At 42.0% G+C, this 16,789-nt stretch overlaps 1 protein-coding gene across 2 annotated transcripts in view; it reads right to left on the bottom strand.

Annotated features, from left to right (window-relative positions):
* LOC115093684 (dynein heavy chain 11, axonemal-like) overlaps positions 1-16,789 on the bottom strand; it is a 586,171-nt gene that overhangs the window by 382,399 nt on the left and 186,983 nt on the right. For both annotated transcript variants that reach the window (XM_029605802.1, XM_029605803.1), the window contains 2 exons: positions 4,735-4,939; positions 3,060-3,225 (listed from right to left, as the gene is read on the bottom strand). In XM_029605802.1, the coding sequence (XP_029461662.1) occupies positions 3,060-3,225; positions 4,735-4,939 (371 nt within the window). The remainder of the gene's footprint in view (positions 1-3,059; positions 3,226-4,734; positions 4,940-16,789) is intronic.

A 16,789-nucleotide genomic window follows, 5' to 3' on the forward strand; every position in this document is an offset into this window, starting at 1 on the left:
GCAACTGACCTTCCAGGAGGAAAGACCTGTACTGGAAACAGCTACCAAAGCCTCCAGTTCAGGGGAAAGGAAGGGGCCAGAAAAATCTCCCTTTCCTCAATGGTGTAAAAATACAACTTGAAACAGGATCTCTTCTCCCTCTGGGGGCTGCAACCTCCTCTTTTTGTAGGTTGAAAAGGTACACAGTCCCTTCCTGACCACCCTGAGCAGGCGATTCTGCCTGCCAGGAATGGAACAGGCCAAAAATGCAACACAACCTTCCCTTGCAAAAGCCAACTACATCTGCCCTGCTCTTACCTAATCTAGCCCCCCCCCCCCCCCCCTTGTGCCTAAGGGACGACAACGTCCATACAAACTCTGGGAGAGATACTGTCATGAATGATTTGTCCCTCTGCAGCTGACTACCCAAGGGCTGGGACTAGAGACATCGAGTGGATGCATGCATTTGGGATGTAGAAATCTGAGGGGCCAATACACAATGGGAGGGTGAAAAGCTGATGTGCACTGACCAAGACTATTATCTTGGGGTAATAGTATCTCAAAATCTGTGATAAGGCAATAGCCAGAGCCAGAAGGATGCTAGGATGCTTATGGAGAGGTGCAACCAGCAGAAAAAAGAGCTGATAATACCTCTGTGCAGATCTTTGGAAAGGCCTCGTTTGTGTTCAGTTCTGGAGGCCATAACTCGGAAAGGATAAAGATAAGCTAGAGGTGGTCCAAAGAAAGGCAACAAAAATGGTGTGGGGTCTGAGATGAGGCTGAAAGTAAAAAATATTTAAACCCTGAAGGACAGGAGAGAAAGGATTATGATAGTGTAAGGGAAGGGGACTCTTCTGCTGTGGTGTGGTTGGCACGGCCTAGTAGGTGAATCTACTAGGTCCACTCCGACAGCTGATGGACACGCTCTGGGCTGGGACAGAGCTGGGGCTTCACCTGTACCAGCCCCATTCCCCGAGGGTTGAGCCCTTGGGTTCTAGGGACTGGCAAGTCTTAGGCGATGGTCCCACAAGGAAAAGACAAAGAAAGAGTCTGGGGCCAAGCAGCAAACCGAGAGTTACCGGGTGCAGGCCAATAGTAGAGCCAGGCAGCGAGCAGAGCATAATCCAGGTCCAGAGCAAGGGTCAATGGCAGGCGGCAGGCAAGAGAGTGCTCACTTCCAAGTCGTAATCCCTTGTAACACTGCTGTGGGACAGTCCCTCAACCAACCACACTCACCATGGAGCACCAACAGCCTTCCTGCTACCTGGAAACTGCCATCCTGCTGAATGTTGCCTCCCCAGATGTGCGTGCCCACCTACCCATGGCAGGAAACAAAGGAGTGGTGCCAACAGATGATGTCAGCCCGGTGGGGTATTTAAACCCCCACCACACTTCCAGCTGGTATCTTTGCAACGGGTCCTCCTGCTGTGCATCTTTCCTGCAGTACTGGTTGCCACATCCTGACTTCTGCCCCCTGCCTTGCCTCTGGACCTGCTCCTTGCTTAGTTTCTGCTCCAGTACCTTGCCTTGCCCGCCTACTTCCTGCCTTGCCCCTTTCCTTAAGAACATAAGAACATGCCATACTGGGTCAGACCAAGGGTCCATCAAGCCCAGCATCCTGTTTCCAACAGTGGCCAATCCAGGCCATAAGAACCTGGCAAGTGCCCAAAAACTAAGTCTATTCCATGTAACCATTGCTAGTATTAGCGATGGTTATTATCTAAGTCAACTTAATTAATAGCAGGTAATGGACTTCTCCTCCAAGAACTTATCCAAACCTTTTTTAAACACAGCTATACTAACTGCACTAACCACATCCTCTGGCAACAAATTCCAGAGTTTAATTGTGCGTTGAGTGAAAAAGAACTTTCCGATAAGTTTTAAATATGCCACATGCTAACTTCATGGAGTGCCCCCTAGTCTTTCTATTATCCTCAGTGTCTTGCCTGTCCACGCCCTTGTCTTTCAGCTCTCTCTCTCTCTGATTGATTCTTGATTGCGACCCTGGCTTGGATTCTGACTTTGCTTCACCTCCATCTGCTCTGACCTCTGCTTGCAAACTGACACTGCTTGATTTCTGCCTACCCTGGCCTCTGCCTGGACACCGATGCCTGCTTGATCTCTGCCTGCCCCGACCTTGGTCTGCCTTCTGATGTCGCCTGACTGCTCTCCCTGGGTCCATCGCCTGAGTCCTACCGGCCTCCCAAACCCAAGGGTTCAACTTGCAGGAAAAGGAGATTAGTATAGGTGAAGCCTGGCAGATGCTGCAAGGATATTGACTGAGTGTATGTCTTTGTGACCTCCTCATTCTTCCAGTGGCGATGGGAAGAAATGCAGCAACTGTTGGGGATGGGATGAGGGCTGAGGGGATCAGAGACAGCTGCTGCTCTGTAACCACAGAGCTCCTCCTCCTTTCTCCAGGGGCTTCCTGTTTCAGCACAGGAAGCACTAATCTACAGGGAAAGAAGAAGAGAGTAGCCACAAAGAAACTGGGCTCAGTTGTCTCACTGTCTCAGTCCTGATTCTGTAGCCAGGAAACTCAGTGGGGCATCCAGGAGGCAGACAGCCTGGAAGTCTCCCAGAAAATCCCTGGAACTTGTGATGTCTGCCCATGTTTAAGAGGCTTCTGCTCATATTTTATTTTTCAGTTGGATTTGTTTGACAGTGAAATGAACTAATTTCTGCTGATCTCTGTACTGTTTGGAAAACTGTGAGGAATATTTAGAGCCCACAAAGTGGCAAAAAATGAATAATGCTGATAACCCCAGCAGGTCCACACAATATAATCAGATTGATTCTCTGACATAGTCATGCCAGAGCAAACCGTTAAAGAGACAGAATTCCCAATTGTCCTAAATATAACATACATTTCTTTTGCTGAAAAGGATCAGTTTAAGCTGATCCATTCACCACAAGGGAAAATATAGACATGGCCACTTGCTATCAGCTCTTTAAAAAGCATGCTATCAAAAACTGAATAAATAAAACATGAACACTAGGAAATTGTGAGATAGCACTCATTTTCCTAGTGACAGTTCTTATTAAATACACACCAAATAAAAAAAAAAGAAATACTTTACCAGTGGCTGTAATCCAGGTGTTGTCTAATTAGTGTATGCGGCTGGACAGTACCGTAGGTATCTACCTCAGGCATGTTCAGATCATCAATAAAATAAATCAGTTTTTTAGTGCCAGGTGGAGCATAGTTTCTCCCTGCTTTCTTTTCCAAAGGCTTTTCTAGAACACCTGTTGAAATAAAATTATTTTCAGAGGGCCTTGGTAAATCTAAATGCTCTCCCTTGTGTTACTCAGAAACATTTCTGGATTTCTGCTATGAATATGATGCCACAATGCTTACTGCTCAAGTAAAAAAAAAAGTGGATTTACTATGTCAGAGATTCACAAACCTGTCCTGGGGACTCACAGCCAGACGGGTTTTCAGAATATCCACAATGAATATGCATGGAATAAATCTGCATATCATGGAGATTTGGTATATGCAAATTTATCTCCTGCATATTCCTTGTGGATATCCCGACTGGCTGTGGGGTTCCCAGGACAGGTTTAGGAAGTTCTGTACTATGTTATCTACACCAAGTAACAAGACAAAAATGCAAAGCGCAAGTTGCAATGGCTGGAGTAGGGGCGGGGAAGACTAAATGCCCTCATTTTGAGCATGGCTTCCAGATTTTAAAAAATATTATGTAACAACATTTCAAAACATAAAATAGTGTTAGCTTTTAATAACAATAAATCCTCTCTGAAGTTGTCATTTGTTGGCAGGCGATACCCTCTTTAGAATAACAGGCTTTGGTTTTGCTATGGGTCTTCAACTCCTCCAACAGTTTATTAACTAACTACTACTACTACTACTACTACTACTATTACTACTACTACTACTACTATTACTGAACATTTATACAAGGTGTACTGAACATTCTACAAGGTGTATGTAATGCAGTACAGACACATATGCAGGGACCCTCTAGGTCCCTACCATCCATTCTGTCCCTAAATTAGGAATTAGGTAAGAGTTTGCAGACCATCCCCTGCAGGCACCTCCTATGAGGATGCCTGGATTGGTCAGCAGCCTGCATAAAAACAGGTAAAGCACACGGAGCAGTGTGGCAGTTTTTGGTTAGAATTCAAGGAAGCTGGAGAATTTTGTAGAGTTTTCTCCATTTTTAGGCCCCACAGCCTAATACCAGGGAAAGAGACCTGGACCAGTACCCCCACGGTCTGGCGGGGAGTATCACTGGGAATGCAAGAAAGTTTAGTGAGAGTCTCCGTTTGGAAGAGTATTGGATTTTTTTTGAAGCCTGGTTTTGCCTCAGGAGGATTTCCCCTCTGCCTGTAGGAAATCAGGATAAAGTACTGCAATTCCCTCCCTGCCTGCCATACACAGGAGGGACCTGTTATTCTGCATGCACATTTTCAAAGGGAAACTCCCCGCAGAGTCTTCCTTTTGAAAATCTGGGGTTAGCTGATGCCACAGATACATTTGCAGCAGGTACAAAGTCTGAAAACTAAATGATGCACGGGCATTTTAAAATAAAATCCCCTGTGCACTGTTGGCTGGCTCCACTCTTGCTACCCTGCTCAGCTCCCGCACGCTCACCCCTTGTAAAGTAGTTGTATCTAAATTTGTGTTCATATATTTTTGAGAATGTACATTGTCATAATCCTTAGAAGTGATTTGCTTGTTAACATATTAATTTGATTTCATATAATTTGTGACTGCTGTATATTACTTACGCTGCAGCATAGCAGATGTGGTATAGAAATTGAAAGGGACTTTGGCTACCATGTAATTTTCAGATAATTCCGAAACTTTGTTAAACACAAGGATTGTTTTTCCAACACCAGCATTTCCTACCAACATAATTGGCTTCCCTTTGCCCAGCAGCAAATTCACAAAATACCTCAAGCGAATAGTTTCAGCTGTATGGACCATGACAGTCTATGAACAAAGAAGAGATATGCAGTTAAAGAATGGATGTGAATAGTAATATCAATTATTGTCTTTAGCTCTAACACTTTAATGTTCAGTAAGTGACAGGAAAATGTGTTACTATTAGCTAATGATATATGACAAAGCACAATGATATATAAACAGAGAGCATAGAATATGACCACAGATAAAGACTGCAGGGCCCTTATAATATGCCCAAATTTCCTATCTATTGCAATTCTGCAGACTCTACTTGGCTTCTAACTTTACCATCATTCTTACACAACTAACAAACCCCTGTACTTGTTCCAAGCTTTCTGAACACCAGTACCATTTTTGGCACCATGACCACAGTGAAAAGTCATTCCATGTTCCCATCACCCTCTCTCAAGATAGACTCCCCTTCATTACTCTAGAGTCATATTAAGACCTCTTGTTGTAGAACAAATAACAGTTACACATAATATAGGATACAGTACATACATTTGAAAAGCTAATGAGCAATTGCAAGGGAATCCTGTCTTTCAAATGATAGGTAGGTGATATGTCTGCTACTCTTGATAAACAAAAATCATATTGTTGTAATCTATGTTTGTACGTTAAAAGATGGAGCATATTAAAACTGCAGTAATGGCCTCCAGGTTGGGCATTTCCTGTATATGAAAGAGGAGATGGATTTCATAGTAGGCCTTAGAATCCTGCAAGCAGTTATTCATTGCTAGGAAATGCCATTCTGTCAGTCATTTTTCCTTAAATAACAATGAGGCCTTTTTGACATTGCAAGGATTATAAAATAGATAGATGTTCTTGCAAGATTACACTAATATATTTTTTTAACTCCGTGTAATGTTCAATGTACATAAATGGCAGTCATGGAATTACACTTGTTCCTGTCACTGAAACTGTAGTGAAATGTAGTACATTATTCCACATTAAATATTATATTACTGCAGCATATGAATCCACATATTCAAATAAAAATGACATGTTATAAACATAAATCTTTCAATTGTGATTATGTTATAATAATAGAACATGGACATAAATGAGGAGAGTTATAATGTGGAACTGCCTTACCAGTCTTTTAAATTGAAAAGACTACTGAGAAGATTAAAATGAAATTGGAACACTACGCAAACAGCAGAGTTTTACTCCCACATCAGCATCGACTGCTCTGGAAATGTAACATTACAGATAAATATTCTAATTCAGTACTTCTTGCAGAAATGCATGTGTAGCAGAGGAGGACATGTCTGCATTCTATTCACACTGAAGAAAAGAGCAATATCATTGATTATTTTCCTAATATTTGAGTGAATTTTTTTGTTTGCAGATGATCAAAGGATGTTAGCAGTAGGTCCCAATGCCCTTTTGTATTAGAGGCCAAGTCCAGTCAGGCAGCTGCATTATCTGCAAATTCCCCAGAGTTGCTCAACTACTACATTCAAAGCAAGCGTGAAGGCAGCATACTCTTATGAGCAGTGATTCATTCTCAGTGCCAGCCCTTTGTAAAGCTTTGCCACACCAATTGCAATGTTTGTTTGGTTGGGGTTTTTTTGTTTGTTTTTTAAATAAATTTCAGAAGAATGAACGAAGACATAAATGCTTGCATGATTATGGTCAAATTGCTGACTAGAATCATACTATGAGCCTAATCTACTGAAATCAGTTAGCAAAAGGTTTAGGTCAGGGGTGGCCAATTCCAGTCCCTGAGAGCCACAAACGGGCTAGGATTCAAGATATCCACAATGAATAAGCATGAGAGGTATTTATTTATTTATTTATTTATTTATAAATCTTATATTCTGCCTCCTCCAAATTATTTAACGGTTTTATATACCGACGTTCATTGGAGATATCACATCGGTGTACATTAAACTTTGCAAGACTTATGTTCATAATTAAAACTAACAGTATTACATACATCAGTTAAAACATAAAATCAATCAAATAGTAAATAATAAAACTATATTTCATAATTACCCATCAAAGGTATCAAAAGCCTCTCTGAATAATATTGCCTTTTCCTGTTATCTGAATTCTTTTATATCTTTCTCTTTTCTTAACTGCACTGGAAGTTTGTTCCACAAAGTCGGAGCAATAAAAAAGCTCTTATCCTACTCTGATCAGTCACCTTTTGTCTTGATGCAGGCACTTGAAGTAAATGTGTACCTAATGATTACAGTAGCCTAGAAGACACATACCAATGAAGGCCTTTTTGCACTGCCTCCATTGTATGCAAATCTATCTCATGCATATTCATTGTGGATATCCTGAAAACTTGGCCTGTTTATGACTCTCAAGGACCAGAGTTGGCCACACCTGGTTTAGGTGCTTAACTTTAAAAGTTTGGCATCTAATTTTCCTTCTTTGAAAACTGAATAGGCCTGCATTCCTAAATTTAGGTGCCTAAAAAGTGGGTGGGGATAGAGTAGGGAAAATAAGTTAAACGTTCAATGTTGATTTCCAACATTAGGTGCTTAAATGTATGTGCCTATATTTTGGTGAGTGAATAACAGGTCTAAAAATAGGCTCCTCCCTGCTACTATTCTTGCAAAGTGGGACCACCCATCTCCAATCCTGCGGCATCACTCCCATTTCCAAAGATCTATTGAATAGGTCTTTGAACGGACCCACCTGCACCTCTCTGATCTTCTTTAGTACCCTGGGATGTATTTCATCCAATCCCCTGGCTTTGTCGCTAGTTGCATCCAAACACTTTCTTCTGTAAATGGAGTAGTATCTATCTACCTTACTCCCATTTGTGCTCTCAACACTGGTTACCTCCACAGAGGGACACCAGGGCTACAAATATATATTAATTTATTTAAAAACGTTTGTATTCTGCTGATCTTAATATTGCTACACTTACTGATTTACAACAAAAACACATAGATAACAATGTTATAACACAATAACAGAACACTATTCGTTCTGTTCCAAGTGTTCTTATGTACTCATATTTATATATTCTACTAGACGTTATGTTCTAATGTTACGCCCTAGCCGCGATTGTTCTGTTATTATATTCTTTTGACGCTATGTTTTTAATGTAACGCCTTAGACGACATTGTCCTGTTGTATTGTAAACAGATATGATTTGAAAATCCTGCAAGAATGTCGGTATATAAGAATTCAAAATAATAAATATAAATAAATAAAAACAACAATAAAAGCAAAACACCAGTCAAATTTATATTAACACTCAATAATCCCTCTACCTTGCAATCAACAAATATAAAATAATATCAAATAAAAATCAATCTGCAATATTTGAGCTGAATATAAAACTTAAATATTTGTAAGCGTATAAGCGAAATAAGCTTTAACCTTCTTTTGAAAAATCAGGTAACTGTCTTCTAAGTGAAATTCCAGAGGGAGTGAGTTCCACAGAATATGGCCGGCAACTGCAAACATTCTGGAGTGGGTTTCAGCTAACCAACTTTGTTTAAAGGATAGTAAAGATAACAAGCATTGACCAAAGGACCGTAATGGATGGCTAGGTGCATAGTCAATGAAAGTTGACTCATCTCCCTTCCTGGCTTTAAAAATCAAAGTAACAATCTTGCATTTAAAACAACAAGCAATAGGCAACCAATGTAAGCCTTCAACAGTGGAGTAATATGAAAGGTTTGGATAAGTTCTTGGAAGAGAAGTCCATTAACTGCTATTAATCAAGTTTACTTAGGGAATAGTCACTGCTATTAATTGCATCAGTAGCATGGGAACTTCTAGGTGTTTGGGTAATTGCCAGGTTCTTGTGGCCTGGTTTGGCCTCTGTTGGAAACAGGATGCTGGGCTTGATGGACCCTTGATCTGACCCAGCATGGCAATTTCTTATGTTCTTATGTGAACAACCAAGGATAAGACAGGCAGCAGCATTTTGAATAAGTTGTAAGATGCATAATAAATAATGTTGAAGTCTCAGATAAAGTGAATTACTGTAGTTAATGTACAACAGAACTATTCTCTGGAGTACCAATCTCAAATCATCATAAAACATAACCTGCACATGCCGAACCATCTGCCCAGCATGCCCAACATCCCCTGACCTCCCCATCCCCTTTAATCAATAATCACCTTATTCCATATGTATGCAAGTTTCTTTATTCAGTGACTTAAAATGGCCACAGTAGTTTTATTCAAACATATAAGATATGCACAATGCAACTGTACCAAAAACATAACATTCAGCCCTCATCAGCAAGGTTGGAGGGAACATAGCCTGTGCAACTTGAATCTTTCTAACTAATCCTCAACTAGTAAGGCAGTTATAGAGTTGCCAACTTTCCACTGTGAAAATTCCAAACACTTGGATGCACTAAGTAAAAATTTCACCGATGGTGTCATTCCATTTCCATACATGACTATTACTGTATAGAGTGTCACTGCGATTCCTACTAAGGAGTGTGGCCTAGTATTTAGGTCATGCGGTATAGCAGAAGTGCTCAACCTTTCACACATCAAAAGCCACAAAATCAGAATTCACAGAGATAGTGAGCCGCCATTACTTTTACTGGGGGAGGTGGGGAGAATGTCCCCACACCTGAAAGAAAAGGCCAAGTTTCTCTCTTCCCCCACCAGACCAAAAGACTCATAGATACGCACACTCACCCCCTCAGACACAAAGACACAGACACACATACACACACACACACCATCTAAGACACAAAGAATAACATATACACAGCCTCTCTGACACACTCACACACACACACTTACCCTCTCAGGATACAAAGACTCATACACACACTCACCCTCTCAAACACAAAGACACATACCCTCTCTCAGACATAGACTCACATATTTACACACACCCTCTCAGACACAAAGACTCACTTATACACAGCCTCTCAGAACAAAGACTCACATACACATGCCCTCAAAAACACAAAGACTCACACACACACACACACACACACACATTCTGCTGTTATGCTGCTGCACATGTGCTCACTCAGTGAGTCCCCCTCTGCCCCTAGCACTGCTGTATTATTTTGTAAAGTTCTTGCTTGCTGTTAGCCCTTCCACAGCCTACAGCAGCCCCTTTCCTTTCTCATTCTCACCCCTTCTCAGCACCCCTACTCTCCAGGAGACTCACTGGTTTCATAGCCATATAACTTACAAGATGCCAACTGGCCATGCCTCACACATGTAGAACACAGACAATCATTCATCAAATTCAGAAAAAAGAGACCATAACTATAATTAGAAATGTGCAAACAAAGCACTGAACTAAAACCACAAGCCAGACTTGTTATACAATGCAACAACAGAAAATCAGAAATCTGTCTTTTCTTATTATTATAATTGTATTTCTGATTTATATATTTATACTATTACTTCCTTTCACATTTTTATGTAGTCTTTATTGCCCTCTCTAAATTATGTAAACTGTTGTGATGGTTCCTCCAAAGCAATCAATCAAGAAATAAATAATAAATAAAGCATCAAACAACAAAATCAAGAAATAAAAAAACGCCATAATAGTAAAAGCATATTAATACATTTTTAAAAAAAATAGCTTACTCTATTGTTTGCTTGCATTTCAATATTCAAGCAGCCTTCAGGAGATGGTTTTATTATTGATTAATCATTCACAAGGGTCAGGACAATGCTCTCCTAAGGTGGTAAAGGCTCCTCCTCATTCCCACTGTCCCTTTTCAGTGGTGGGAGAACAAAACAAAAAAACCCATTAGAAAGAGTTGTAAGTGCAGGAAAGATTGATCCCAGCCTGCACACTAAACCCATCCCCAGAGATGCCAAGGATGGTCCATCCCAATGACTGAGATTAAAAGCTAAAGAGTGAGATTTTTCAGGCATTGTCTAGGGTATAAGTCTAGACTCTCTTGGACCCTCTGTGAGTTGCTCCCTGTACCATGGGAGGCAGATGGTGCTTTCCCTGCCAAAAGACAGTAAACACAATCAGATTGCTATGCTCAACAATTTGGGGAATATATCTCTAATCTCCCTCCCAGCTCCCAGTCTCCTGCTTTCCCAGTTTCCTCTCTCTGCCTGAATGTGGCTCCAGGCGTTGCTATGGTCTCCTCTTTCTCTCCATAAGCACTTTTCTGTGTGGCTCTTGATCAGGAGCAGCGCAAGGTATTAGGCATCCTAGATGAAACCTACCCTCTGCCTCCCCCTCTCCACCCCCAATGGCCCTCTCCACAAACAATTAAAAATGGTGCATTTATAACAGAATTTACATGAAAAAGGACATACAAAGTACACTCTTCTGAGGTAAAAATATCACTTAAAATAACATGTACTATATTGTATTTACATACACAGCTGTGGTGCCAACCAGAATACCCAGCAAAAAAGAATAAAAAGATACTTGGAACCCATAGATATTAAGCCACAAGGGCTTGGCCCTCAGAAAGCTATGAGTAAACAATTTTAGTTACAATATATTAAACCTCCCATAGTAAAACAGCATTAACTGCCAGCACTCACATTCAAAACCTACCTATGTAAAGGCAACACTGCCCATATGACAGCAGTCCTTAAAAGACCAATATATCTATCAGGAAAACAGAACAAACCAGGATGCTATAGATCTTGACACAGAAACTGCATGCTAGCAGAATGCTAGCATGCAGAGCACAGCCAGACCCTCATCAAATATAGAATAAAGAGACCATAAAGCATAAATAGAAACATGTAGACAAAAACTGAACTGGAAACCAAAAGCTAAACCCTGTATGCAGAGTAAACACAGAAAAAGCAAACATCGCCATTCCCTATAAAACATCAAACAATAAAATAAATAAATATAAAACATCAATCATAATTATAAAACCATATAAATATTTCAAAACAGCTTACAAATAGAATAACATCCAATAATTAAGAACTCATATAAAATTAAAAAAAAATTAGCCAAACATCAATAACATATTTCAAACCAGCAGACACATAAAACACCCAATATTAAAAATTATAAGGCTTTTAAAAATCCCCCACTCTCCATAGCTAGTATCTTTTGATTTCCACTTACCCTGAGATTGTTGTAGATTAGTTGGGGGAGGAAAGAGCACACAAATTTTCTTCTCTGTCAGACAAGCACATGGTCACTCACACCCATCTACCCACTCATGCTCTCTCTCTCTCTCACACACACACACACCCCCATGCAGTCACTCTCTTTCTCACACAGATACACCCACCCCAATGCAGTCACTCTCTTTCTCACACAGATCCATCCGCCCCATGCAGTCACTCTCTTTCTCACAGATCCATCCGCCCCATGCAGTCACTCTCTTTTTCACACGCACCCATCCCATGCAGTCATTTTCTTTCTCACAACCACCCACCCCATTCAGTAACTTTGTTTTTCGCACATCCCCATGCAGTCACTTTCGCACACACATACCCCATGCAGTCACTTTCTTTCTCATACCCCCATGCAGTCACTCTCTTTCTCACATTCACCCACCCCCATGCAGTCACTCTCTTTCTCACACAGACCCACCCACCCCATGAACTCTCTTTTTCACACACCCCCCCAATGCAGTCACTTTCTTTCTCACACACCCCATGAAGTCCCTCTCTTTCTCACATCCACCCACCCCCATGCAGTCATTTTCTTTCTCACACCCACCCACCCCATTCAGTAACTTTATTTTTCACACATCCCCATGCAGTCACTTTTGCACACACATCCCCCATGCAGTCACTTTCATTCTCATCCCCCCATGCAGTCACTCTCTTTCTTACACAGATCCACCCATTCGCATGCAGTCACTCTTTCTCATACCCTCCATGCAGTCACTCTCTTTCTCACACAAATCCACCCACTCCCAAGCAGTCACTCTCTTTCCCACACAGATCCATCCACCCCATGTAGTCACTCTCTTTCTCACACAGACCCACCCACCCCATGCACTCTTTTTCACACACACCCCCATGCAGTCACTTTCTTTCTCACACACCACATGAAGTCCCTCTCTTTCTCACATCCACCCACCCCATGCAGTCACTTTCTTTCTCACACCCACCCCATGCAGTCACTTTCTGTCTCACACACACTCCATGCAATCACTTTCTTACTCACATCCACCCCCCATGCAGTCACTTTCTTTCTCATATGCACCCTCCATGTAGTCACTTTCTTTCTCACATCCACTCCCCATGCAGTCACTTTCATTCTCATATCCAACCACCCCCTCTCTCTCTCTCTGACTCACACACATACTAACATGCACTCTCGCATACACAAATTCAGTCCAGGCCCCTTCTCTTCTTTGGGTCACCAGCAGGATTGGGTCCGCCGATGGCTCTGTGGGACCTTTATCTTTCTTCTGGCCCACAGCCCTGTTGATGCCAGGCCTCTTTTCTTCTTAGGGTTCCAGTAGGATGGGAACCACGACAGGCCTGCAGGGCCTCTCCTTTGCTACAATCCAATGGGGCTGTTAGGCCTCTCCTCTTGTTCACGTTGTCGGCGAGATGGTTGTTTGTTGATGGCTCAGCAGGGCCTTTCTCTTTCTTCAAGCCAACAGCAGGCCTCTTTTCTTCTTTGGGCCACAAGCCCTGCGGGGCTTTTTCTTTTCTTCGTTCCCATAATGATTTCAGCGCTCACTCTCTTTTTTTTTTTTTTTGCTTTGCTCCGACGGCATTGGGGTGCCTCTCCTTTTCCTTTTGCTGGTGGGCAGCTGAATATACCACCAGCCAGAGCATGCCTGCAGCAGCAAAAAAAACCCCACCCAGGCACAGAAAGTACAGGAATGAACTAGCCTGCCACCCTCTCCCCTAACTGTCCTGACATGAAACTCCCGCTACAGCCGGGGAAGACCATACAACACCTTCAATACCTCTTTCTTCAACTGGAGGAAAACCCACTACAGCAGATAACAGAATTAATAAATCTCAGAGGACTAAAATCCAGACTTTTTCCAGATATTGTAGCCCTCCTTTTGGCTTCTGGACATGAAAGCAAAACTCCATATAGTCCAGAAGAAATCTGGACCGTTGGCAACCCTTAGGTGATTACCCAGCAGCATCCCACTCCATGAATGCTGCCACTAAGGGCAAATAACAACCGATCTCTGCTGTTTGCCTCCGCCTCACTTTCTATAAACTTCTCCTACCATGGACTGAGTAAACACTAGAATTATAGCATTGTTTATTGCCCAGGGTTCCCTCCTTCTACCTAGGGCTAGCGTGGTCTCCTAGCCAATGGTGCCTGAGCATAACTGTGCAAGTTGCAACCCTTCTTGCGCCGGTGAGTTGCTACCATGGAAAAGACCAGTAAACCATTGATGGCCCCAACCCTCTCCCATCCAGCTTGTTCCTTGCCTGGACACTTTCTTAGGCTGCTATAAGCATTCCAATGGCCATGTGCATTGTTAGAAGAAATATATCCATGCCTATATCTGACAAATGAACTCCATCTGCATGATAAAACCCAAACAGTTGGTAGATGTATCCTTGTGCTTCAGCTTCATACCCCCAAGCATCTCTATAAAATTCCCCAACTCCATGTTTAATTTCCTCCTGCTTCTCTCAATTTCTTGTGCTGACTTAGCATCTCTCCATATAATTTTGGAATTATGTAGGACCAGATCATCACTGAATGTGGCCAAATTGACATTAGAAAAGCTAAGTCTTCAGAGAGGGAGGAGGCCAAGATGGTGGCATGAATGAGGACATGCTATAGACTGCTCCCAATTTTTTAAATTACCTTTACATACATACATACATACATACATACTGTCTAAAAGGAAGGGTAAGGTAAGGATCTATCCCCTGGATCCTACTTACCTTTCAGGGCAGCAGTTGATTTCAAACTTCATGTCCCCTGGAACCACTGTCAACCAGAGGACATGAAGGAATCCCTGTTAAGACTCGGTAATGAAGAAAACCCTGAATCACCAGGGAAGGAGGCTTCCCTCAGCCCCCTGGATCAGCACTTACTGCCGGTTGAGAGACTGGATGTCCTCAGTGGGTCAGCCAAATCACACACTGATGATGTCGGCAATGTGACAGTGGTGAGGGAATCCAGCAAGAGTCCGCCATCAGTGTACCATGTTGTCTTCTCACTTGTGCATGCAGGAGAAAACCTGAATGTTGCCTTGTGATCTTCTTCACCAATATTGGTCGATGAGGGCACTGTGGTCAAATCGGTCTCTACCCCTGGCTTTCCAACTAGCAAAGAGCAACTGGTCCCTGCTGGTGAGTCCCTCTCAGCACTAACTAAGTCAGTGGTAGTTACCCTTACACAGACTCCCTCCCTCTCTCTCTAACACCATTGCTTTCTTGTACACACACACACACAGAAGTGCTTGCTCGTGGCCCACCAAGACTCTGCTTCTCTCTCGGTCATGAGCAGGATGGGCACTGCTCATGGCCTGCTGAGTGTCTGCATTTCTCAGCCATGAGCAGGATGGGTGCTACTTTCGGACCGCCGAGTCTCTGCTCCTCTAGGCCGTGAGTGGGTTGGGCTCCATTCACGGCCCCATATGGCTGCTCTTTGCCACCCTCTAATGGCTGGTGCCCTAGGTGACTGCCTAGTTCTCCTATTGGGATGCGTTGGCCCTGCCTTAACCCTTTGGTCATCCAGAGGGCTGACTCCTTCTTCACTGGTGTCTTGTTTTTGATCTACTGTAAAAAGAAAAAATGTATTTCTTACCTCCCTAGCAAGCTTCTTCTTAAAATCCCTTTTGGCCTGCTTTGTTAGTGCTTCCTTCTATTTTCATTACCAGGATCCCTTATCCGTTTTTTAAAATAATATTTCTCGTCTCTGATAGCCTCTGATAGCCTTGTTCACCTCACTATTTAGCCATGCTGGTAACCATGTGATCCTTTTCCTCCCTTTTTGATGAGTGGGATGCATTTTCATTGTGCTTCCAATATGGTATATTTAAAATTATGGATATTCCAATAAGAAGAGTATCACAAAATGGAGGACTAACACAAACAGAAATTACAAAAATTCCTCCAATAGTCAACTTATTTATCTAACATAATAGGGATCATCATAATAGGCACTCCAGGCTGATGAGCCTTTAATTTAAAGGCAAACTGAAGGCTCATCAGCCGGGAGTGCCTATTATGATGGTCCCTATTATGTTAGATAAGTAAATTGACTATTGGAGGAATTTTTTGAATTTCTTTATATTAAAATTATTCCATGCCTCATGCATACCTTTAATCCTTTTGTTGGATCCTTTAGATTCTTTCTAACCAACTTCATCATTTTTTCATAAGCCCCTTCTTGAAATTCGGGCAAACTGCTACAGTTTTGTCCTGGGCTTTTATTCCAATATGTATATCAAATTTGTTCATGTTATGGTCACTGTTGCCTAGTGGTTCCACCACTGTCATCCCTGTACAAGATGCTACATTCCATTGAGAACCAAGTCTAGGACAGCACCTTGATTCCTTGGCTCTTGGACCAACTGCTCCAAAAAGCAGTCATTTATAATATCTAAAAATGTCACCTCTCATGTGACCAGAGGAAATATTAACACAATAGTCAGTGGAGTAATTAAAAACCCCCATTATTATCCCCAGTTTGCTGGATGCTTGCTCACAGCATATATTCCCTCATCTATTTCCAGTCTGGTCTGGAGGATGGTGGTATACTAAACTTCTTCTATTCTCTCTTGAAATTTCTATCCAAAAGGATTCAAGACTTTAGCCTGTATCCCTTTGAAGTTTAACCTTATTTGACATATACCAATCCTGAAATAGATGGCTACCTCACTCCCATGTCAAGCCTTCCTATCACATCTTTATGTCTTGTAACCTGGTATTGCTGTATCCCCACTGATTGTTGTCTTTCCACTAGATTTCTGGGATATCTGTCTATATCCTCACTCATTACTTTATATCAATTCACCAATTTTGATATTCAGG

This window comes from Rhinatrema bivittatum, chromosome 6 (genome assembly GCF_901001135.1).
Source record: "Rhinatrema bivittatum chromosome 6, aRhiBiv1.1, whole genome shotgun sequence".
In the NCBI taxonomy this organism is placed as follows: Eukaryota; Metazoa; Chordata; class Amphibia; order Gymnophiona; family Rhinatrematidae; genus Rhinatrema; species Rhinatrema bivittatum.